Source organism: Podarcis muralis, chromosome 3, assembly GCF_964188315.1.
Source record: "Podarcis muralis chromosome 3, rPodMur119.hap1.1, whole genome shotgun sequence".
Lineage (NCBI taxonomy): Eukaryota > Metazoa > Chordata > Lepidosauria > Squamata > Lacertidae > Podarcis > Podarcis muralis.
This window is the reverse complement of record NC_135657.1, coordinates 39,416,041-39,441,046: the sequence shown is the minus strand read 5'-3', so window position 1 is coordinate 39,441,046 and position 25,006 is coordinate 39,416,041. Positions and strand designations below refer to the sequence as shown.

The 25,006-nt window shown below is 47.7% G+C and overlaps 1 protein-coding gene across 2 annotated transcripts; it reads right to left on the bottom strand.

Moving 5' to 3' along the window:
- Positions 1-1,046: 1,046 nt before the first annotated feature.
- On the bottom strand, positions 1,047-23,928 carry DLK2 (delta like non-canonical Notch ligand 2). Of its 2 annotated transcripts, none has more exons than XM_028724313.2 (6): positions 23,815-23,928; positions 18,392-18,493; positions 10,670-10,733; positions 4,447-4,577; positions 3,348-3,492; positions 1,047-2,908 (listed from the first exon to the last, which is right to left on the bottom strand). In XM_028724313.2, exons 1-6 carry the CDS (start codon positions 23,891-23,893, stop codon positions 2,140-2,142), a joined length of 1,290 nt encoding a protein of 429 aa, XP_028580146.2. In that variant the 5' UTR covers positions 23,894-23,928; the 3' UTR covers positions 1,047-2,139. The 2 variants fall into 2 exon arrangements, with proteins under 2 accessions (XP_028580146.2, XP_028580147.2); XM_028724314.2 differs by lacking the exon at positions 23,815-23,928 and adding an exon at positions 23,391-23,808.
- Positions 23,929-25,006: the final 1,078 nt, after the last annotated feature.

Below are 25,006 nucleotides of genomic sequence, written 5' to 3'. Positions count from 1 at the left end.
GACAGAGAGACCACTGTCTCTGGCATGCCTGAAGTGGAACTGGCCCAATTGAATGGGGTGCACTTTGCCACTGAAGGTAAGGGAACTGTTTACCATACCTCCTTCTGACTCAGTTGTGTTACTTATTAAAACGGGAGATTTGAAGGTTGAGCTGAAAACGGGTGGGAATAAAAGTTCTATAATCATTTTTATGCCTCTCAGAGAGCACATGCCATTTTGGGTTTGTTTTTTTAAAAAACCTAGGGAGTGTTCCCTCAAAAGGGAGCAGAAACGTTTAAGGCAGCAGGAGGAAAAGGTCCCCGTTGCCTTGGCAACCAGACTGGTATCTGTCGTGACTACGAAGCTGCATTACCCCCAGTCTGAAGCCCAACCCTGGGTCGAAATGTTATTCTGCTTACTGATCCCACCTGTGACCTCTGTGTGTTGGTATTCTGCACAAGGGACTGCGTGCATACAGTTCGATGCAAATAGACTCTGAATATGCAGTTTGTACCTTCCATTTTTGTAGGGCACAGATTGTGTGTTGTGATCCTATAAATGCTGGATCTGTATGTACGCAGGTTTTCTGCAGAAGTTAGGAAGGTGGAAGTCAGAGGCGGGAGTCCGAGGCAGGGCCAACAGAGCACCCCAAGCACCCCTCTCCAGATGAGCATCTCTACCTACACAAACATAAGGGTGCATCGAGATGAGAGCAACAGTGTGCAGAGGCACCACCTGCATTTTGACGTGCACCAAGCACATGCACCCAAGTGTAGACAGTGTCTATACAGACTATCTTGCCCTCCAGCAAATGGGTTTTTGAATGAGTTTTCCAACCCTTTTCCAAATGTGTGTACAGTGGTACCTCAGGTTACATACGCTTCAGGTTACACACTCCGCTAACCAGAAATAGTGCTTCAGGTTAAGAACTTTGCTTCAGGATAAGAACAGAAATCAGGCTCCGGTGACGCGGCGGCAGCAGGAGGCCCATTAGCTAAAGTGGTGCTTCAGGTTAAGAACAGTTTCAGGTTAAGAACGGACCTCCGGGACGAATTAAGTACTTAACAGTCAGTGCAGACACTACCAAGCTTGATGGACCAATGTTTTGGGATACATCCTCGGAAGTATACTTTTTTGCCTTAAGGCGTCAGTATGGTTCAACATGTGCTACTGAAAAGTGCTATCCTGGTTGCTTTTGGCTCACTCCCAAGTTTGATCTCTCACAGACATCAGGCCTTGGAATCAGGATTGCTAGGCCTCTTATTTCCAGCTTCATACACAGCCCTTTCTTTTCTGGCAAGTGAAGAGTCTCAGGCCAACAATCTGAGACTGAGAAGGGGAAGTTGGCTTGGTGCTTGCTTTTGACCCTTCCTGACACCAGAGCTGAGAAAATGAGGTTCTAGGGAGTACGATGTGTGAAATCAGGGTCTGAATAAACCTTTCAGGGAGGAGGGGAAGAGAAGGGTTTTGTTTCAGAGGTTCCGAACATTTGCAGCCAGATCAAGACCGGACATAGTACAGGACACAATGGGCAAGACAATGATCTAGAATGGTCAATGTAGGCAGCAAAGTGGCTCATGGCACCACAAGGTCCTTAGGAGAGCTTATGGGGTTTGAAAACAGACTGAAAGGCCTCTAGGCAGAATGGGAGTCCCATATCACCTGTGCTCGAGGGTGGTGGGGCATACACAGAGCAGTTCCTGGGCCCCCTTGAGTGAACAGACAGGCCATAGGATACCTCCAATGACTCTGACCAAGAGTTACCAGATGCTTAAGGGCTTAGCCAAATACTACAACCTGTCCTTGCATGCTTAGCCTCATCCCTCGGAGCGCTTGTGGGATGACATCCGCCTATCTTGCTTGCTGTTTCCAGCACTGGCTTTATCATGACCCAGCACTTCCTTGGCTGCCCTTAAGACGTTGCTGCCACCAAGCCAGTGGCTTTAAGCTGCATGCATTCAAGGACTCCGCTTTCAAGCAAAGGCTCTGCTGCCTCGTGGACATCCTCTTCCCTGGCGATGCACGGCCTTGAGTTCGACCAGAGCCCGCGGTGCTTTGGAGGCGGACGGCCAGAGCATCCCCCTGGACGCTGCTCGGAGAATTCCTTGACTCATCTGGTGGGTGTACAGAGGTCAGCCAGGCTCCGACTCAGGGGGGTCCTTACAGCTCCGTCGTTTTCCTGGGTTCTATCAAGACCGTACTCAACATGCCCACTTGGCACTCTTGGTCCTGGAGTTTCCTTGCAGACTGCGAGGGGCTTTGGCACCTCCGGCGCCCCCTCTGCCAGTTCTTCAGCAGCACCAACACAGTTACCAAGACTAGGAGGGCCGTGAGCAGCCCAAACACCAGCACTAAAATCAGCTGCGACTGACTCAGCCCCGAGTCCTGCTGAGTCACCACCTCTTTCACGGAGATCAAGAGCCCTCCCCCGTTCGATTTCTCACTGTAGGTAGTGACCCGCTTCCCAGTCACCACAACCCGGACGGGCTCAGACTGGGTTGTCCAAGGGTTGCTGCTGGCCGTGCTTCTCACGACGTCGTTGCCGTGCCCCTTGGGATCAGGGTGAAACGCGGTGACCCACGTCGGCTCCGGAGCAAGGAGCTCACAGGTCTTGCCGACAAAGCCCCCGGGACACAGGCAATCGAAATCGTTGACGCGGTCGTAGCACTTTGCCCCGTTTCTGCACGGCTGGCTGGCGCAGTCGTCAACGTTGATGCTGCAGAAACGCCCTTCAAAGCCAGTGGGGCATTGGCAGGAGAAGCGGTTGATGCCGTCGAGGCAGGTGGCACCGTTGGCACAGGGACGCATCAGGCAGTCGTCGACGTCAATCTCGCAGTGGGTGCCAATGAATCCTGCCAGGCACTTGCAGGTGTAGTTGTTAGCAAAGCCGTTCTGGTCCAGGCACTCTCCGCCATTCTTGCAAGGGGACCTGAAAGGAGAGAATGGAGACCAATCACAACACCCATATGGGCCGTCCTACATTTTATTCATCTGTTTAAATACCCCTTAACCCTTTGCATTTCTAATAACAGTTATTATTTTATTATTTGTACCCCACCCATCTGACTGGGTTGCCCCAGCCACTCTGAGTGGCTTCTAAGTGCATGTAAAAGGTGCATGTAAAAATAAGCCACACAGGAAAAAATAACAACAAAAAGTCATCATAAAACTGAACGCTGCCTTGAAATCCTTGTTCGTGAAATGGTGCGTTTTGAAGCCTTTTATGGCTGATCCTATACACGTTCACTCAGAGGTAAGCCCTACTGAGCTTAATGGGACTTACTCCTAGGCAAAGGACTGGAGCCTTTAAAAGGTTTTGCTCCTTGCGCCTGCCATTCCTCCCATCTATTTCTGCTAGGATCTCTCACCCTGCCTTATCACATGGCCCCGTCTTCAGCTCACAGTTCTTTCCATGGAATCCTTCAAGGCACAGGCAAGAATATTCCCCATCTCGGTCGTAGACGCACTGGGCTCCATTCTGGCACGGGGTCTGGTGCTCACAGACATGCACGTCTGAAAGAGATGAGGGGAAAGAGGAGGAGGAGGAGGAGAAAATGCAGGTCAAAAGTATTCAGGGCTGGTTTTTCATACCAGACACGCCCCCAACAAGTTCTTTTTTTGATTTTACTGTGATACTGGAGGCTGTACAAAGAAAAGGTGGCCAGCTAGCACAGCAGCCTCCTTCCCAGTGTCCAACCGGATGGCCCATCTGTTCTTCAGAGGCACGGGGCCACTGATTCTGAAGGTGGAAGTGGGCTCCTGTATTGGGGCAGAAGCAGCTGCCTTACTTCCTCCTAGCCCAGCACTGCGTACAATTGTACCTTGGATCCCAAATGCCTTGGTACTGACACTTTGGCTCCTGAACGCCGCAAACCCGGAAGTGAGTGTTCCGGTTTTTGAACATTCTTTGGAACCCAAATGTCCAATGGGGCTTCTGATTGGCTGCAGGAGCTTCCTGCAGCCAATCAAAAGCCACGCTTTGGTTCCCAAACGTTTTGGAAGTCGAAAGGGCTTCCAGAACAGATTCCGTTCGACTTCCAAGGTATTCTGACTAGCAGTGGTTCTCCAAGGCCTTAGGTCAACTTTATGTAGCTGGGAAGTACTGGAGTCAATAGCAAAAGTGGTTGTTTTCTCCAGGGAGGCCTCAAAGCAGAAAATGGGAAGACGGCCGAATTACTGATGTTAATAAGGCTGTGCGGTTCTTCTGTTAAGGCTGAATTGCTGTTGTTGGGAAATGGCATCATTCGTCAGTAGTGAATGTGTTGTGCATGTAGAAGACCCGAGTTTCAGCCTTCCAAGCAGCAGCAGAAGCTATTGTCTGAAACTCTGGAGAGCAGGTACCAGCCCATGTGTTCTGGCTTGGTATAAGGCAGCTTCCCAATAAGCTTCTACTGCAGTGCCCTCCTTTCCCTGTCGTCCCCACTCTCCTCAATAAGTCCCCACCCTGTTCCAAGTGGAGTGACGCACCTTTCTTGCACAGCTTGCCAGCCCAGCCACTTTGGCAGATGCATTGCCAAGGTTGGTGGCACGTCCCATGCTTGCAGCCTGGCATCCTCACACACTGTTCACAGTATTCCCCTTCCCAGCCTTTGTCACACCTGCAGAAGGAAAACCAGAAAGTCAGAGCAGGAGAAAGCCACCACAGGCACCAAGCAAAGGCACTAACAAAGCCAGGTGCAGTAAACATCGCAAGGCATTAGACTGGCGTTTCATAGTCAGGGGACTCAGCTGCATTAGTCAAAAAACAACGTTTTGAATGCATTATAACATGCAACACCAGATGGTGCCAGAGAGCAAAAAAAATTCTATGTGATTTTTACACAGTGTATTTTTTTGTCTGAGTGGTTGTTATAATGATTTAATTTCTGACTTATTTATAGCAGTCCCCCTCCCCCCCTGTGTGTAGATCCACCAATGGTCTCTGTTCCTGGTGATGGGTGGAGGCAGGATCCAGGATCCTTTTCGGTCTCAATGGCATGATAGGAAGAAGTACCTCGCACAAGAATGTGAGGGGAATTCTTGAAGGAAGAAGCAGCAGCAGGATAGAGCCAAGGGTGAGGCAAAATGGAGGCACTTTGGGCAGGAGGCAAGAGGAGGGGTGGGGCTTATGAGTACCACAAGTTTTGGTGAAGAGCGTCAACCAGCCAAGAATGCCGCCTGTCTAATGATTGCCTGGGGACAGTGAGAAAATTATCTCTATTTTAATAAATGTGTGGGTGGACACAGCAGAGGAATCTCCAGCCTTGGTATTTGCCTTGGGGTTTTGCCATAGGTCAGGAGGGACAATCTAAGCTGTACACCTGATGTGCAAGGTCGGCAGGAAACTCTGCTTTTACCACTGTTTCTTTTCCATCCCAGTAATACCTGACTTGTTTTTAGAGAGAATAGGAATGGGCCGGTGCCAAACCTTAAGGCTGCAGTCCAGGAGAGTAGGGAACGTGGTGCCCTTAAGATGTTGCTAGACTACAACTCCCATCATCCCTGTCCACTGGCCATGCTGGCTTGAACTGATGGGAGTTGGAGTCCAGCAACTTCCGAAGGCATAACATTGTCCACCCCTGCTATACACCCTTACTCAGGAGTGCATCACCCTGAACTAAGGGGACCTGTTTTTGAGTAAACCTGCCTAAGATTGGGCTGCTGGCAATGGCATATCGCAGGCTACTTTTTCTTTGTGAAATTAAGCAAATGCACACATATCAAGCACCTTTCTCCCCATATTTTAAAGTATATTGAGAAAATATTGGAAGATAAAACCAAAATGGAAGGATGTACCAAGACATGACTCACGGGCAAGTCTTGTTCACCACACTTATAACTAGACTATAATAATTTATTATTTATACCCCACCCATCTGGCTGGGTTTCCCCAGCGCTGAAGCTTACCAAAGATCAAGCAGTGATACACGGGATTCATACTACGCTCATGCCTCTCTGTTCCTTGCAACTAATTAGATGCAAGTCCTGTGTTTACTCTGCAATCAGTGAGTCAGTGCCAAAAAGACTGAGCCCAGGTTTTGTGGGCGTAGTTTCTTTTTCGCGCCATACCTGTGGGTGGGGATTTTGCTCCTCTGCGCCTCCCCTACAGAGTTCTTCTCTTTCAATGGCAGATAAATGCACGGCTGCACATTCCTGCCACTCTGAGGGAGTGGTGCAGAGGCACAAGCTCAGGATCCCCATTTGCATAGCTGCAAAAAAGGAATCACTGAAACGAGACGTATACCCTTCACAAACCACAAACCAAGTGGGGGAAATACAGCATTAAAAAATGGCATCTGCTTTGTATTAAAAAAATCCACCTTGGGTGTGCCGAAGGGATAAAAATCAGAAAACATAAAGTCAAGGGTGAGGCCCCCACAAAAAAACCAACAACTTCGTCTACACAGGACAACTCTGTTGACCAATGGAAAGATCAACGTCTGCCCCCATCCTTCAGCTGCAGTGAAGAAAGATGCCCTTCATATGTATATAAAAAATGTATATAACATAGAAACCCCTTCATTGGCCAATGTGTGTTAAATTGCATAGCACAAGTGCGTGCCTAGTATCTATTAACAGCACGATACAACAGTTCTGCGATCCTGAGTACTGTATGTGCTCTTGTCAAAGAACATAAGAAATGACTTTGCTGGGGCCACCTATGGCGCCATTCTTTGGTTACAATCCCAACAGCCAGCGGACGCTGGATAAAATTGGCCAGTAGACCACAAAAGGGGCACTTTGCACAAATGTCATCTCCTGAGCATGCGAGGGAACTTGCTCACACTGCTAACCTTTCTCCTTCCAGACCCCCGAAAGGTACCTTGCCTCAGGGAACCATGTTCAAACACCCAACCTCCTCTCCAACAACTGAGGGAGAGAGCATTCTGAACAGGTAAGTGAGAGAAAGAGGGACACGTCTTATAAGGCAGAAATGAGAAACCTGTGGCCTTCCAGATGTTGTTGGACTGCAACTTGCATCCTCTCTGACAACTGGCTACTGGCTGGGGCTGGTGGGAGTTGGTATCCAACAGCATCTGGAAAGATCTGGGAGGTTGCCCAGCCCTGAAGAGCACCTGTGCTTGATGGGAGCAGACAGTTATCAGAATGTCAGGTGTGTTTCTGCATCCATTGCAGCTGCTTTGTAGGAACATAGCTCATATGCAAGGAGAAGAACAAACAGCCACCGCAAACACAAGAGTTCTGCTACAACTCCCAAAGGTGAATGGCTTGGGGGGGGGGGGAGAGACAGACTGAGGCATGAGCCCTGGCAGAGCCCTCAGATGGCACCACTCCCTATTTTCTCTCTCTCTCCCTCCCTCCCTCACCAACACCACGCATTTGCTGTGGTTTTCCTTTCCTACCTGGGCTGAGCATTTCATTAGCTAGAAGAGGCTGTTGCACCAACACAGCGGTGGCAAATTGACAGCCCCAGCATAATGTGCATATAGGGTTGCTCTGTAAATGACTGCTTTTTTTTTTTTTTTTTTTTTTTTTTGCTTTGAAAATTGTTGTATTAGTGACAGTGTGCCAGGGCAAGACACATGCAGCGTGGATGTGTTTCCTACTGCCCAAAGGAGGCTGGTTCCAAGCACGCAACCCAGGGATGGCAACAGTACTGCATTACAACTGTAAAACTCTCAGAATAATGTCTGAAACTTATTGCGGTGTTGTAGCAAGTTATCTTACCCATGTTTCTTTGATACTGTTAAGCTGTTTTGTAGGAAATGAGCCCATTTGAAATCCTGGGATTTAGGAGGATCTAAAATAGAATCTATGCAAAAGCCTCTCCCGTCTTCAGCTGAAAACACTGGTTTCCAGACAAGGCCTTTATTTAGGCAATTCAAAATAAATGTAATAAAAGACAAAAACAGCCTAGCAGCTCAGGTATTTCCTAGCTGCAACTTCTAGAGATCAACATACGTTATCCGAAAGCTTGTGCAATGTTGGCTGGTAACACAGAACAGTCATATAAAATTATAAAACGTTTGAAATGCTATTATCCACCTATTCTGGGGAGTGTCATATGTGGGATGTTTTATTGCACTGTAAAATGCCATAAAAAACAATACAAAGCCTCAGTAGCGTAAGCAGGTGTTGAACGGGCAATGCCCTTTGACACTGCTCTTCAGCAGCTGTTTGAGGCTGCAGTATCCTATAGCAGGTTGGCTGATTTCCCTGCCCAGATGTAAATAGATTACTTAAATAATCTGTTCTCCAGAGACCAAAAGAACAACCCATCAGGGTTGAATATGTGGAGCTGGCAAAGCTGACAGGGAAGATTCGAAATCGCCATGATGATTTGTTTCAAAAGGACTGGGGCAAATTTATACTCTATATGAAAGAAAATTGTAAACAGTTGAATACGTTTGTAGGTTTAAGTTGAAATGTTTGGTAATGGAAAATTAAGGAGCTGATTTACTTATAAGAAGGTGATTTATAAAGATTGATTTAAGGTAAAGAAGTGAATTTAGGACTGTGGAAAAATCGGTAATGAGATATGGAAGTCTGTCGATGCTTTATTTAAGCAATGTTTTAAGTCATGAATTATTATTATTATTATTATTATTATTATTATTATTATTATTCTCTAATTCTTTGATACTGAAATTAATAAAATATGGAAAACTTAATAAAAATTATATTAAAAAAAAGAACAACCCATCAGATTAAGAAGGATGTTCATCGTTCAAGGGAGGTTTTTTTTGCAAAACATGTCAACATCTACCCTAAAAATGGCTACCAAAACAAAGGACTGTAAATATTCCATTATTCTGGGTGGGCCAGAATTTGGATCCCTGAAAATATCACTATTAATTAAATTTCAAAGTAAATTTCTAGCCCTCAAGTTTATAGAGAAAATCCATATGCAGTTATCTGCAAAATTATCTGCTGCAATCTCTTTCAACCTGGATCTGTGCTTCCTCCTCGGCTCTCAGACATGACCCACACCCTTCAGTGATACGCAGTGGGTTCAAATCCCTCACACAAGGCACTCTCTTCCATTCCCTGTAAAATTCACTGTAAAATGCTGTGAAATAGACGAAGGTCTTTCCCAGACTGAAAGCATGCAAATGAAACAAGATTATGCAAACCGAGCCCATGATTCAGACTTGTAAATAGCAACTTGCTTGGTTGTCTATGGTGAGTAAGAATTAGCTATGATTAACTAAACTGGAAAGGCTAGCAACAGCAACAACAAAATTTTCTTTCACAAATGAACAGCATGGGTATATTTGGGCAACCATCCTAGTTTTTCGGAGGGGAGGGGCTTTCTTTAAATGAGAGCAAGTAATGTTGGTTGATTTGTTCATAAGGTTAACATAAAGTGTATTCATTGCATCCATTCAAGTTGCTTCAAATGTGACATTTTTCATACATGGAAATAACCTCCCTATTAGGAAAGGGTGATATATATGGAGAAACAATCTCTTTTGTTCACGAAGCAGACAACAGCTGTACACAGCGGCCATCTCCTCTATGGATTGGTGGTGAGATAAACTTACATATCCCACTTAACACAGGAAAATGTACATATGTTTTGGCATGCATGGAGATTTGATAATGCAGAAAAAAATGTTACCTATGAAGTGGACTTTTGGATGAAAAACCAGCAGGGCCAGACCTAACATTAAGTAATGAAGCAGCTGCCTCAGGCAGCAGAGGCAGGAAGGTGGGGGGGAGTGGCAGCATGGGGTTGGAGCAGGGCCGGCCCAAGACATTTTGACACCTGAGGCAAGCAACAAAATGGCACCCGCCCATCCAGGGGTGAGTGAAGATCTATATCAGGAACAAGAGGGGAGTAAAAATTTACATCGGGAACAAGGGGGGGAGTGAATATCTACACTGGGAACAAGGGAGGGAATAAAATCAACCTTACCTTAATTGGAATAATGAGGGAAATGAAGGTATTAATTTTTATAAAATATAAGAAACTGCAAAAGGGATGGGGGAGGAAGTCAAACTATAAATGCTTATTGGGGAAAAATTGGATTTGTATCTCTGTAAACCTGAAAAATAAAATTTATTTTAAAATAAAATAAACCTTACCTGATGGTTCAAGTGGGAATCGGAGGCCATGGTGGGGGGAGGGGGCAGCCTGCTTTGAAACACCAGGCGGGTGCAGAACCCAGATGACCCCAGAGGGCAGCCTCCCCAAAGGTATGGGGAGACCAGCAGTACCTCATATTCACAAGAGGCCACTGTATGGGTGGCATGGGGGTGCTGCTGAGGAGGCAGCAGATTCGACCTCCAAGAAACATGCCACAGCTGTTGCAGCAGTGGCCGCATAAGCGGGCAACGCATTCCTTAGAGGCTGCATCTGCTGTTCCTACGGATCCTGCTGCCTGAGGCAGTCACCTCCCCTTGCTTCACAGGTGGGCTGGCCCTGGGTTGCAGAAAACATTTGTGTGTGCCACACAGCCTACTTTGCACCCTCTAGGCCAGCCTGCTGTCCTCAGGCACGGCTGTCGTAACACCAGTGTTGAAATAAAAATCAATGGCTAGTTCAGTCAGCTTCTAAACACTGAACGGGAGGGGACGCCACCTCGCCCTTTGCCGCACCAGGCAGCAAAATGTATTGGGCCAACTCTGAGAGTAGGAGCTTACAGGACACTACTTCTTGGGGTGGTTGCAACAAAATGTGCAGGGTTTGGAGTGACGCCGTGTTTGAGCAGCCCTCTCCTTTAACAGCACCCAAGTATAGTTTTACCTGCATTTGCCGTCCTCGTCACAGCTTCCATGAGCCAAGTTACAGTGGTCACTGCAGTCATCACCTGCAAGGCAAAGCAGAGAGCAGGACTTATTGCACCAGGAAGTCAGAACTGCAAGCTACGGCTAACTTGTGACAGCAGGAAAAGGCTGGTGAACCCATCACAAATTTGCAGGGTTGGGACAGAAGTGTGTAGAATCCATTTTCCTTTCCAACATATACTTATCCCCGTTGCATCTGACCTCTCCCTGCCATCTGTAATATCACAAGACCAGTTTCTAGTGCAACAAATGGAAACGTTTCTACCCATTTATTGCATGCCATTCATGCTGTCTTCCCTTAAACTTCAGAGTGTCAAAGTGCTGCTTTTTCTTAGCTGTGGGAGGCTTCATATTTTGTAGCTGGGAACATATGCTGCCTGTTGTCCCCCTCCCCCTTAAATATATATTTTATGGAAATTTTTAAATATGCAATTGACAGACTGAGATCAAGCTCAACGTTGCAATATACAGAACAGAACTGCCCTTCCGGAGAAAATCGCAACACAGATATAGGTCATCAGACAAGAGGATGCAAACGATAATAAATGAAGCAGAAGCAACAATAAACTTTCCAAATGAGCAACACAGTGTTCTTCCCCCCCAGGATGGATAGTGGACCATAGCTCAGGTGTTAAGAGCACCTGCTTTCGATGCATCACAAGCTAAAAGGACCATGTAGGAGGAGATATGTGCCCAGAATCCTGTAGCGTCATTCCTGGTCCAGAAAAGAAATCAATACTGGGGAGATGGACCAGTGGCCTGCCTCAAGGGAAGCTAGCTTCTTAGTTTCAAATGACATCTCTTTTTGGGGAGAAGGGGCTCATGCTACAGTAGTTGTCCTGTGGCAGCTGTACTTAATTGCATCCACCTTGCAAATGCCACTGCTAAAAAATAAACATGTTATTTGCATGATTACTTTATTTATTTACTTATTGCATTTATTTACCGCCTTTTCCTCCAAGATGGTGTACATGGTTCTCCTCCCTATTTTATCCTCCCGACCTTTAGCTGAGATTCCTGCATGGCAGGGGGTTGGACTTAGATGAGTCTTTGGTGGGGGGGGTACCTACCAACTTTACAGTTCTACAACCCAGTGAGGCAGGTTAGGCTGAGATATGGCAACAGGCCCAAGGTCACCCAGTGAACTTCACGGCTGAGTGGGGATTCGAACTCTGGTCTCCCAGGTCCTAGCACAGCACTCTAACCACTACACCACACCGGCTCTCTCTTCATGCTCCTGAATACCAGTGTGTACGCTTCTCAGAAGCATCTGGTCGGCCGCTGCGAGAACAGGATGCTGGACTGGATTGGCCGCCACCAGTACAGTGGTACCTCTGGATGCGAATGGGATCTGTTCCGGAGCCCCGTTCGCATCCTGAAGCGAATGCAAACCGCGTCTGCACGGGTTGTGATTCGCCGCTTCTGTGCATGACATCATTTTGAGCATCTGCACATGCGTGAGCGGCGAGACCCGGAAGTAACGCATTCCCTTACTTCCAGGTCGCTGCAGAGCGCAACCCGAAAACGCTCAACCTGAAGCAACTTCAGCCCGAGATATGACTGTACTGCTATTGCCACTTCCTGGAGAAGGTCCTTCCCCCAGAAAAACACTTAAGGAGAGGGTCTGTGTCCCCTAGCACTACAATATCTTAAATTTTAAAACTTAACAAAGCAGTGATGAAATTGACGTGTCTCCACCCTAAACACAGAAAGACACCTGCCCTGAATGCAGGCCCATCTAACCCAGTCTCCTATTTTCACAGTGGCCAAGCAAAGGCCTGTGGGGACCCCACAAGCAGAACCTCACCTCAAGAGTGCTCCATTGAAGCTGGTTGTTGGAAGATTCAAGACAGGTAAAAGGAAGTTAAAACTATGGAACTCATTCCCACAAGAGGCAATGATGGCCGCCATCTTGGGTGGCTTTAAAAGAGAATCAGTCAGATTTGTGGAGGATAAAGCTATTGGTGACTACTTGCCATTTTGGCTATGCTCTGCCTCCATGATTGGAGGCAGTGACGTTTCTGAATATCCGTTGCTGGAAACTGGGCAGCTCCCAGCAGAACACTAAAAACAGAATAAAACTTCGAACATTAAAAACTTCCCTAAACGGGACTGCCTTCAGATGTCTTCTAAAAGTCAGATAGTTGTTTATTTCCTTGACATCTGGTGGGAGGGTGTTCCACAGGGCAGGAGCCACTACCAAGAAGGCCCTCTGCCTGGTTCCCTGTAGCTTTGCTTCGCGCAGTGAGGGAACCACCAGAAGGTCCTCAGTGCTGGACCTCAGTGTCCGGGCAGAACGATGGGGGTGGAGATGCTCCTTCAGGTATACTGGGCCGAGGCCATTTAGGGCTTTAAAGGTCAGCACCAACATGTTGAATTGTGCTTGGAAACACACTGGGAGCCAATGAATATCCTTTAGGACCGGTGTTGTATGGTCCTGGAGGCCACTGCCAGTCACCAGTCTAGCTGTCACATTCTGGATTAGCTGTAGTTTCCGAGTCACCTTCAAAGGTAGCCCCACGTAGAGCGCATTACAGTAGTCCAAGCAGGAGATAACTAGAGCATGCACCACTCTGGTGAGACAGTCTGCGGGCAGGTAGGGTCACAGCCTGCGTACCAGATGGAGCTAGTACACAGTTGCTCTGGACACAGAATTGACGTGCGCCTCCATGGACAGCTGTGAGTTCAAGCTTTCCTTACAAGGAGTCGCTCCATCCCCTTGACAATTTTGCTTGCCCTTTTCTGATCCTTTTCCAACTCGACAATATCATTTTTGATCTTTGATATTGTACAACAACCAAAGCTGTACACAATATTCCAACCACACAGCATAACAGCACTGTGATATCAGCAGTTTTCTTCTCAATTCCATTGCTCATACCTAGCATGCAATTTGCCTTTTCCCCCACAGCTGCCGCAAAATACAACTGTTTGAGAAGAGTGGCAACTGAACTCTCAGGAGTAACTGAGTGAGTTAATTGTGTTTTGCCTGCATTTTTATCTTCATATTATGCCTACTTCTTTTTAAAGTCTGCTGGTGTTATTGTATTTTCTTACGTATATTTTCCATTATTTTATGCAACCAGCTTGAATGGCTATTTAAAAATGCATTAAGCAGTAAATAAATGTCGTTAAATTAAAATTAATTAACTAATTAATTTCTGTTCATTCTGTTGAAAGAAAGCTAATATGGAAGCGCTCCAAGTTTTAATCCAGTTTAAGATGCTGCTCTGATTAAGCACCGACAGTATGAATGAAGCTAAGCATAACAAATACTTCTATTAACTTCTAGCAAACAAAACAGCACGGATCAAGAGGAACTTATGGGAAATTCCCTTTGGATAGTACCCATTGTGCTGCTGTCAGCAAGACAATCTTGCACATCTCCACCATGACAATGCTGTTTTAGAAACGTTTAATTCATTCCCCACCCCTTACATTTTTGTGAAACAATACCTATCTACTCCTTCTTTGCCCTTTAAAGATAAAGTCCATTTCCCCCCATTGCCATTTCTATAACCACCACAGTACAGTTGCAGAATGAAGGCTGGCACTAACTGGTACCATCAGATCAAAGTGTGAAGCACAGGTTAAGGGCCACACTCAGCAGAATTTGCTAGAGAACCCCCAAACTCAACTGGGCCAGCTTGCCACCTTTTGAAGTGAGCAAAGCAATACAAATCATCATCTAAAGCAGGAGTACCCAACTGGTGCCCTGCAGATGTTTTGGTCTACAGCGCCCATCATCCCTGACCACTGCCTGCACTGACTGGGGCCAATGGGAGGTGGATTCCAACATGGTAGGCCGCCGGTTCCTCACTCCTGCATAGAATCACAGAATCATAGAGTTGGAACCCCCCTGCAATGCAGGAATAGGACCTCCCTGAATTCAATGCAACCTTCTCTCTGGTAAATATGCCTAAGTTTGCAGCCTTATCCCTTAGCAACCAGGCTCCCTTAGTGGTGCCCTCCTTTCCCCAAGCTTACATTTCTTGCTAAGAATGGCAACGTCACAAGAGAGAATGACCCACGAAAAGTCTGTAATTGCTACAAGGAAGATTGCTGCCGATGCGGTAGCTGTTGCTGGTGGGAGATGTCAGGTCTAAGCTTGCAATGCATGGCACAAGACTGACTAAAGCATCAATTTAAAGAAAGCCACAGCAAGGCGCAGGACACCTCCTGTTTTTCCAGCCTAAGGGGGAAAACATAATCTGAGGAAGGGGGAACTAACACTGCTGTACTGAGACTCCTTGCTACCTTGAATGCACAGAGGGAGGAATAGATATACTCAAAGCAACTATAGCTGAGGAGCACTCTGGAAATTTGACTTGTAGGCCCCCAATATTTCCATTTCTCTGGCCCAGCACTTGAGATGAGCATCAGACCCTTTCCAAGGGATTGATTTCTCTTTATTTATTTAAATGTCTCCAAGGCTGTAACTGAGCTGTTTGTTCCCTCGTCCTGCCATCCCTCTCTCTCTCTCTCTCCCTCCCTCCCTAATCCCTCCCTTCTGGCACCTGAAGGCTCTGTTGCTTCTGCCTGCTAACTTTCACCTTCCTTTTTGTTCCTTCTGTCATGTGCCGAGCCGCAAGCGACCAGGACCCAACGATCTTGTTCGATCGCGTGCACTCGCGAGCCTTATCCACTTACATTGGTTTTATACTGCATTTTAATAAAATTAGCTCAAAAACGGCATTTTGTGTGTTTTTTTACGGGGAAAAAAGCTCAACAACTTTTCTGTCCGGATTTTCACTGTTTGAAATATGGCAACCCTATACATAGGCCCCTCTCAGAGAACTACCGTTCCCAGAACTCCCAATGGAAAAGGAATGAGTTTAACCCAGTACAAGTCTCTGGTGTAGATACACCCATATTCCCAGGGCTAAACTTAACAATATGTTACATACCTGATGAAATGTGTTATGTACGGTCTCCTTAAAAAATAAAAATAAAAACAGCAGTTGTGGAGGACCAGATTGGTCCATGCCTATCTGGACTGTGGCATGAAGGATAGGGGAAATAAGTCTTCCCCCCAGTATAATTCTTGTAACTAAAATTGCCTCCCAGACCTTCTATTTGCCCTGGAAGGAAAGCAAGTATCAGTGCGAATAGCATCTTCCCACAAAGGGCAAATAGCAGCTTGTATACATGTGTGGTTTTTGTTAGGAAAACAAGGGAGGGGGGAGTTTTGTTTTGTTTTTTAAGCACACACACATTTCCTCCATGCTATGGTCATAATTCAGATCAGGCCTTTGCAACAGCTTCTGTTTTACAACATGTGAAGCAGATACACAATTGTGATCATACACTGAATATTGAATATTGTCAAGTTTGGCCCCTGGGCATGGCTTGTACCAGGGACGTTTGAAGGCCTTTCGCGGAATGTCCAGCAGGTGTCACTGCATGCCTAAAAACACCAAGGGGGGGGGAGTAATCGCACCTTGGGTCCGGGACAGCAGGGGCAAATGCCAGGGGACAAACGTATTAAGCTTTGGCACTTGGGCCAGTTCAATGTTGTACTAGTTGCATGTCACTCTCCCTTGCGCTTTTCCTTCTGTCTTTTCAATGCAAAGCAGCCACAGGAAATCCCTAATCTGAGCAAAGAACGGAGGAAGAGCTGCTGGACTCTTTCCTATCTGACCGTTTCCCCAGTGCAAATGACACTCCTGCTGCTTTTCTAACTACATGGAGGTAGTCACAGGTCACCTCCCCCTCTGGGTGGAAAACAGAGGGGGGCAGCTTTGAACAGAATGATGGCTGCAGCGGGAAGGGTCAAGCAGCCCCTTCCCCAAGCCCCTTCCTCCACTCAGATCTGTTGCTTGCTGAGGCTGCTTTGGATTTATCCAACAGACCATCTGGACATGAGCAGGGGAATTCATGGAGCTAGGAACAGCATTTTCCTATTGTCTTTTTGGATACTTTATACAATTATTAGCAATTTCATCCAGTATCTCCTTCCTTAGAGGGTTTTAAGCAGAGATTAGATGACCATCTTTCATGGATGCTTTAAGTGAGATTCCTGTACTTGGGGTCCTTTACAATTCTATGAGTCTATGATCATAGAAAAAAAAATGTATGCCCCATTGCCAGTACAGTGGAACCTCGGGTTGTGAACGTGATGCGTGCAGGAGGCATGTTCACAACCCGCAGCATTTGCAACCCGCAACGTTGTGTCTGCGCATGCGCGGATTGCAATCTAGCACTTCTGCGCATGCATGAGCACCGAAACTCGGAAGTAACCCGTTCTGGTACTTCCGGGGTCAGCACAGTGCACAACCCGAAAATACAGAACCTGAAGCATCTGTAACCTGAGGTACCACTGCATCACTGTAATCTATCTAAGGTAAAGGTAAAGGTACCCCTGCCCATATGGGCCAGTCTTGCCAGACTCTAGGATTGTGCGCTCATCTCACTCTATAGGCCGGGAGCCAGCGCTGTCTGCAGACACTTCCGGGTCACGTGGCCAGCGTGACGAAGCTGCATCTGGCGAGCCAGCGCAGCACACGGAACGCCGTTTACCTTCCCGCTGGTAAGCGGTCCCTATTTATCTACTTGCACCCGGAGGTGCTTTCGAACTGCTAGGTTGGCAGGCGCTGGGACCGAACGACGGGAGCGCACCCCGCCGCGGGGATTCGAACCGCCGACCATGCGATCGGCAAGTCCTAGGCGTCCCTGTAATCTATCTAGTCTACGCTTAATCAAAGAAGGTCCATCTTGTTGGCAACCCAGATACCACTCTGGTTAAAACCTATGAGTTGGGGACGGGAGTTTCCTATGCTGCACTATATTATCAGACCCAACTAGTACAGTACCATTTGTCTACCCAAACTCACACAGAAGCAGAGAGGGCACACACAGACACAAACTTACCTCTAGCTCTGTTAATCTCATGCAAAGCTCCGTCTGCTACACAAGATGGGTCAACCAGCAATATTTTAATTTGCTCACAACCAGGGAAGAAGGCTAGACCATTCCTCTCCTTATATGTAATAACTAAGCTGCCTTCTACTGAGTCAGACCATTGGTCCATGGAGTTCAGCAGGGTCAACACGTCAATGACAGAGCATCTGCTCTGCATGCAGGAAGGCCCCGGGTTTAATTCCCATCATCTCCAGGGGGAAAGTCCTGATTTGCCACCCTAAAGAGCCACTGCCAAACAGTGTGGACAAAGCTAAGCTACATGGACCAATAGTCTGACTCAGTAGAAGGCAGTTTCTCTTTGTTCCAGGGTTCCAGACAAGAGTCTTTCCCAGCCATGAGTGGAGACATGAAAGATTAGACCTGGGACCTTTTGCATACAAAGGATGTGCTCTGCCACTGAGCTACAGCCCTTCCTGAAATAAGTAGCCGCATGTTACTCCCTGCAGGAAGCAGGAGGCAATTTCCCTGGAGATAGGAATGTTCTCATAACCACCCTACCTTGTGGACCTTAGTTTGGTTCCCTCCTCTATAGCCTCTACAGGACAACTAAGTGATGAAACCCACACACTCGAGTACTGCTTATGCTCATGTGTTTTTCCCTGGCACCTGAAGAGAGGGAGACCTCTTTGAACAAGAGGAATCATTCACAGGGAGTTAAATGGTGGTTTCTGCACACCGCTGCAGAATGAACCCTTTACCTTTCTGCTGTAGGAGACTTCATGCCCAGGTGGAACCAAAGGAACACTGAACTCATCCTCACCTTGTGTAAAATGGTGATGGGCCACCAGGATCCAAAGCAAGGACATGAGCTGAAGACAGAAGCTCCTGAGCATGGTCAGCGTGGCCCCACCGAGATAGTCACCTACAAGGGGATGAAGGCAAAGTCAGACCAGGATGTTGGCACCTCCGCAGTGCTATCATGCAGCTCCAAAACACTATTATTGCTTATTCCAAACACAATTATTTCTTTAAAACAAATGCCAGCTGCGTCAATGGTTCCCTTGGAGGCTGAAAGCACAAGAGGAGTGGACTTTCTGAGTCTGCCCCCATGCAGTGAAGAAAACAAAACACCTGTGTTTGTAGGACCCCCCCTTTTTTTACCTTCACACTCCTATCGCCTCCCCCACAAAAAGAGAGAACACCCCCCTGAACCCGTACAACGTTGAGATCTCCCATCAAAGCATCCCAAGGATATTCCAAAGCACAGGCTATAATTTTGGAACGATATCGGCGTTGCGTTTCTTCTCAATGCAAACCTCTAGCTGTGCTGAGTTGTGCACTGATAACATGACATATGCTAATAGGATGAAAATGGCTGAACAAAAATAAAACAAAATTGCATGTCAGCCCAGAAGTAAGTCCCATTGAATTCAATGGGACCTGCTTCCAAGCGAAAAGAAAATAGGATTACAGCCTAAGTAATGATGCTCCTTCTTATTCTGTTAAGAATCAGGGGGGAAGGGAGAAAAGAGAATTAACTTCTCTGTCCTCGGCAGGTGGTTAATACAACCGGGAGTACTTTTGTGTGGGTTGAGGTCTAGAGGTGAGGATCGGAAGCTCACCAATCTGATGTTTAAAACACTGCTAAAAGTTGATTTTTAGTTACAGCTCTTCCCATGTCCCTCTAGAACAACTCTTGGATGTTTCCATCCGTTATCAATCTCTCTGAAGCAGTATTGCTGCCATTTCTTAAGATGATAAGGTTTATGTACTGGATTATCACATTTGCATCCAACCCTACGAACATTTGGAGCTGCATTATGCTGTGTAAGATGATTGGTCTACATAACTATATAACTCAGCATTTATTTGGACTGATAGGGTATTTTTCATCATCTGCTACCCATCCTGGTGAAGATAAATATGCAATCCTTTTAACTGGAGATGTCAGGGGTTGAACTTTGGACCTTAATTTTTCCTGCATGCAAGGCATTTGCTGTGTCACTTAGCTTCGGCTCCCACCTTCCACCAAAGAACTCCAAGCAGCATACAGGGGCAATTCTACTGTACCCTCACAGTAATCCTGGGAGGCGGATTTTGCTGAGAGAAAGCTACTGCCCAGTCCCACCCTCTTGAAGGTATTGCTGCACTCAGGAGGACTGTTATAGGCAGGCACCATTTGGCCAGCATGTGTGAATCTTATGCTTTGCATTTTAAAGAAAAGCTCTGGCGTCTGTTAATGGATGAATATCAAACTTACTATCGTGTAAAAGCTTGTGGCCATTACAATATTGAAGGAAGTGTGAACAACTGACTGAGACATATGCTAGAAGTCAGTTAGTAATCAGGAGGCCAGAGCAAACAGATTCTTAATAGGATCGTTTCATGCCTATCTACCTTATGGGCATAGAATTTGTTCACAATGTTCAGATATATGTGGCTAGCGGTACATTTGAGGCTATAAATCCAACCAAAAGAAATGTAGAAATGATCTGGTAAGAAATACAGACAGACAGCAAAAATAATGTTTTTCTTCTTCTCCCAGCCAGGCACAAAAGGGAGAAACAGAAAAGCCCTTCCTACTTCAAAGAGAGACCTCAATGAAATACAACATATTTGAAACACAGTAGTAAATGAATGAGGTCCTTAGGATACAAGACAAAGTCTATCCAGCTGTCACATATTTACTCTTCTTCAAATGCCAGGGCACACCCACTGAGGGTTTATCTCCAGCATATGCTTATCTACACTAGAGAAATATTGGCTTAACAGTTATTACCTCTCCTTTGAGCACCCTGAGGCCTGCTGTTTTGAGAGTAAATGGCCAGGAGTCTCCAACAGAATATGCACTACTCTCATTAAGCTACAATTCCTAAGATTTCTTGGGACAACCTGAGCTTGTCAAACTGGCATAAAACTGATGTAAGATTGTGGCGTAGATCTTATACCCTGAGGTGACACCTAATAGCTCTATTGTGGGAGAATGACATCTGTGCCACATCTGCCAATGAAACAGAATATGTTAGAAGGATATTTCGGGTGAGCTTTCAGATAAAGATTCTAGTCATGTTTGATTATTAAAAGCCTGTGTTATTTTTATTAGCCTGTATAGAATTCTGGTCATATTCTGCTTTGGGTAACTGTACTCTACTACTTCCCCCATATGCCAATTGTTGTTACAATTGGCCAGAAGATTCTCTTTCATTTCCTACCCTGAAGTATTGTGTTATGGGGTGGTACTTTGTGCTGCCGAACAGCTGCTGCATATCAGAGGAGGGCAAAGTGATTCCTGTGAATCTTATAAAATAATTTATGGATTAAGGATGAACAGTTGGCAGCCAATTCCTCCTGAGCTGTTAGGACCCCAACTGAATACCGCATGTCATTGAAAAGGTCATTTCTCTTTTCCATTCCCAATAAAATCTCCAAAGCAGAGATATGACCTCCTGGAGTTCAAGGCTACCCTAAAGCATTTTTTTTCTAATTGTCCCCCCCCCCCCTAGATTTGTGTATTTACTCCTCAAGCAACAATTTCAATACCTTGAAGCATGCTGAAGTATCCTTCACAAAATGACTGGTGTCACATAAGCAACTGCCATGGATTCTCAACATTACAAATTGATTCACTCCCTCTCTCTCAAGTAGTGGAGGGCTATTTGATCATAGCAGGGAGCAATGAGTTAACCGTTCCTGGGACAACAAATGGGATTCAGAATGTCTATATCGGTTTGCAAGTGGATGAGGCTTCCTTGGGTTAACTGGAATGGAGGTCGCCAGATGGGTCTATAAGGTTTAGGGAAGATGACATCCTAGACTATGTAACTGCATGGAAGTCATAGGAAGGGGATAATCAGTGGACTGAGTAACAGAGTTACTAAATCAAGAGTTCACAGACAGAATCCTCCGATTACTGGTCTTCAGGTCAATAGGCAGGCAAACTGTGCTGCAAGGTCAAAAGGGTCTGTGGATTTTATCGGATTGGGCATATTTGGAGATAGGATGTTTGCTTTTCTGCTTTAGGCAGTCAACAGAAAATGCTGAAGAATTGCCACAGTAACAACCAACAGAGGCTCGGTCAAATGGATTATTGGAGGCAATGTACTGGGGAGGAAGCTATAAATTATCCCCAAATGTAGATGTTGCCTCCCTCCTCCAGAGCTTCCCACTGTTAGCCCCCAAACCTGTACCCCTAATTTCACGTGGGGCCAGCCATCTCTCCCTTAACAAGAAAAGGGGGAAATGCATTGCTCAACTGCAGACGGAAAATCTTTGTCAAGCAGCAAAGCTGTGAGGGGCTCAAAGAGCATCCCGAGTAACATTCGATGTATTTTTAGGTGCACATCTAAGAGTACACCTTAGATGTTTTAAAAACACACCTAAGAAGGTTAACAGGTGAACCTCTCTGTCAAAAACGGCAGTTGTGTTAAGCAGCCATGGCTGCCTCCAGCTCCTTGTGGCTTGTGCATCTGATGGCAAAGCCCAGGTTTTGCCCTGTCTCTGTGTAACCTGTGAAATGGCTCTCAATGAATCAGGGACTGAAGAATGCTAGGGAGCAGTAGTGGCTGGCGCCCACTGAGATCAACAGAGCCAATGGCAACAGAGAGAGCCAATGACAGGCAAAGAGAGACAACTCACTCATTCTAGTTTTGTCCCGATCCCCCCTCCCCCTCCTCCCATCTGTGTCCTACAATGGCAGCACTAAAATTAAGGCGGAGGAAGCTGACAACCAGGGCCAGCCCTCGGAATGAATGAATTTAAGTGAGAAGGCAGGCAGGTGAGAGCAGCCTGATGGACCAGCGTCCACTGGCTCACAATCATCACTATAGAGATGTTGCTGCTTTCTAGAACGTGTGGATACTTCGAGGGGCGACTGCAAAAACATGACTTTTTTTGTTTTTTTGCATCAGCCCCTTGGGGCTGCGGAGGGATAAGAACCTCGCTTATGGGGGTGTCTCCAAAAAGGCCTCCCGCCCCACGTGCTGGCCTGATGTCCCGAGTGCTGTGCATTTTGGCCCCTGCTGGCGGACAGGGCAGGTTGGGATCCCTACCATGTCGCTGCCCTACCATGGATTCCTAGCCCGGAGTGGGGTCGCCTCCCCGCCTCGGAGAGGTGAAGGAACCACTCCCGATCACTCCTCCCCGCAGCCCCCCGCAGCCCCACGTGCTCCCGCCGTAGCTGCTACCACAACCACCGCCAGGCAGGCAGACATCCCTCCTGGCATCCTCTCAGCGAGGGCGCCCCCACCCCGAGGTAGGGCAAACCCTCCCTGCGCCCACATGGATCGCTGCCCCTTCCCAGCGCGGAGAGGCTTTTCCTCCCAGCCCAGCCCGCAGCGGCGCACATGCGGAGGGAGGATCCCGAAGCAGCCTCCATCCGATCACAGCCGCGGGAGCAAAAAAGAAAAGAGAAGAAAAAGAAAGAAGGGGGAACCTGGGTACCGAGGAAGGGGGCAGCACCAGGGAGGCATTCCCATCTGCCATCTCTTCCATTTTCTCCTCTCCACCTCCCACCCACACCCGTCGGGCCGCTGTTGCAGGCGCTCTCCTCGCCCGCGTGCTGTCGGATCCTCCCTCCCAAATCCAGCTCCCCTGCCATTTCGGCAAAAAAAACACACACACAACCAAACACCCCCAACCAGTTCCCCCCCCCATCCCCTGGGATCCCCTCCCCATTCCTCTAGCTTTCCCCCAGCACACATCGCTCCCATTTTGGGCGCCGCCACCCCACTCCAAACACACACACACACACACACACACACACACACACACACACGTATCATACATCTATCCACACGCGCGCAACTTCCCCTCGTCCTCACCTCGGCGCTCGCGTCGGCGGCTCTTTCCTTTCTCCCCTTAGGGGCGTGCCTGCCTGCCTGCCTGCCCCCCGCCCGCAGACTAGCGTGGGGATCGGCCAAGCGGGTCTGCCATGCCCTACGCTGCCCGGGCACCGGGGGTTCGGGAGGCGCGGCGGCCAAGCTGCCTGCTGGCCTCCCCGCTCCTCCTGCTGGCGCTGCAAGCGCTGCTGCTGCTGCTGCTCCGCCTGCTGCAGCCGCCGCCGCCGCCGTGCACGCTCAGGCCGGCTGCCAGGGGCTGCGTGTGGCTACACATCCCTGCTCCCTCCCTGGGACATTCCGCCTCCCGCAGCCCGACTGCCGCGAAAGGAGCGAGGAGCCAGGAAGCCCAGGGCCCCCCGAACCGCAGGCGGACGCCCAGCCCCGCCGCCTGCCCAGCCCCGCTCACCTCTCACCTGCGACTCCTTCAGCCCAGACTCGGGGGAGGGAGCGGGGGGGGGGGGAGAGGAGGAGAGACGCCTCTCCATGAACTACGAGCGGGATTGGCGCCTCCCCCCCCCCCCCCCGGGCCAGGAGCTCCTTTCCCTCTTTCTCATCTCAGCGTGAATTGGCCGCGGGCTTGGGCCTAGGTGGCCCGACGGTAGGCCGCCCCACCAGCACCTCCAATGACTGCTTTGGCTGGGTCGGTGCCTTGCGTGGCTGGGAGGGGGGGCAGCCTAGGTGTCATCAGTGGCAGCAGCCCAGGAACCCTGCAGAATGAGCAAGAGGGTATCCTTCTTCCTCCCCCTCCCCCCCAAAATGGCAGGATCTAGGTTTCAGAGTAAATGCCATTGGGAAGTTGTGTTGGAATATGACAGTTCAGAATCACTGCTCAGACCTGAAGCTCACTGAGGGCCTTGGGCCAGGTACTGCCTCTAAGTCTACCTTACTGGGTTGTTGTGAGGAGGGGAGAACTTTGTAAGCTACTTTTGAGCACCTTGAAGGAAAAGGTAGTGTATAAATGTTATAAATAAATACACATGTACGTACATGTTGTCATCCATAACGCTATTAAATCCGCAGTTTAAAGTTGCCTAGCTTCACAACAGGGTAGCATGGAGAGAGCCAAACCGTTTTTGCTCCTTTATAAACAAATCTATTTTTTGTTGTTGTTGAAACTGACAGGCATTTGTTTGGTGGCAAATAAAAGGGAACACAAGTCCACCCATAATCAGCTTGAAGAATTCATTGCCGTAGGATGTTTGTGATGCCAACTGGCATATATGGCTTTTAGACAAGGATTAGAGGAAGGATAGGAGGACAGATCCGTTGGTCATGAGTACCACAGGCAGCCAAAAGTGCAGCTGGCGTTTAGTAGTAGATGGTGGATGTCAGCATCATGCCCTACTTGTAAACCACACTGAGGTGTCTGCCTGCCAGCCACTGTTGGTAGATCTTTGCTTCTTCCAGTACACTGGTATTAGTTCGCCTGTCTTCTCAAGTGATGTGTAAAATTTTTCGGAGACACTGGAGGAAGGCACGCTTGGCAGATCCACACTGTGATCAACTCCCGCCCAGAAACCAATGTCCCCAGTGTGGAAGGACATGTGGATCCAGAATTGGCCTTCACAGTCACTTACGGACCATGTTTATGGAAGACA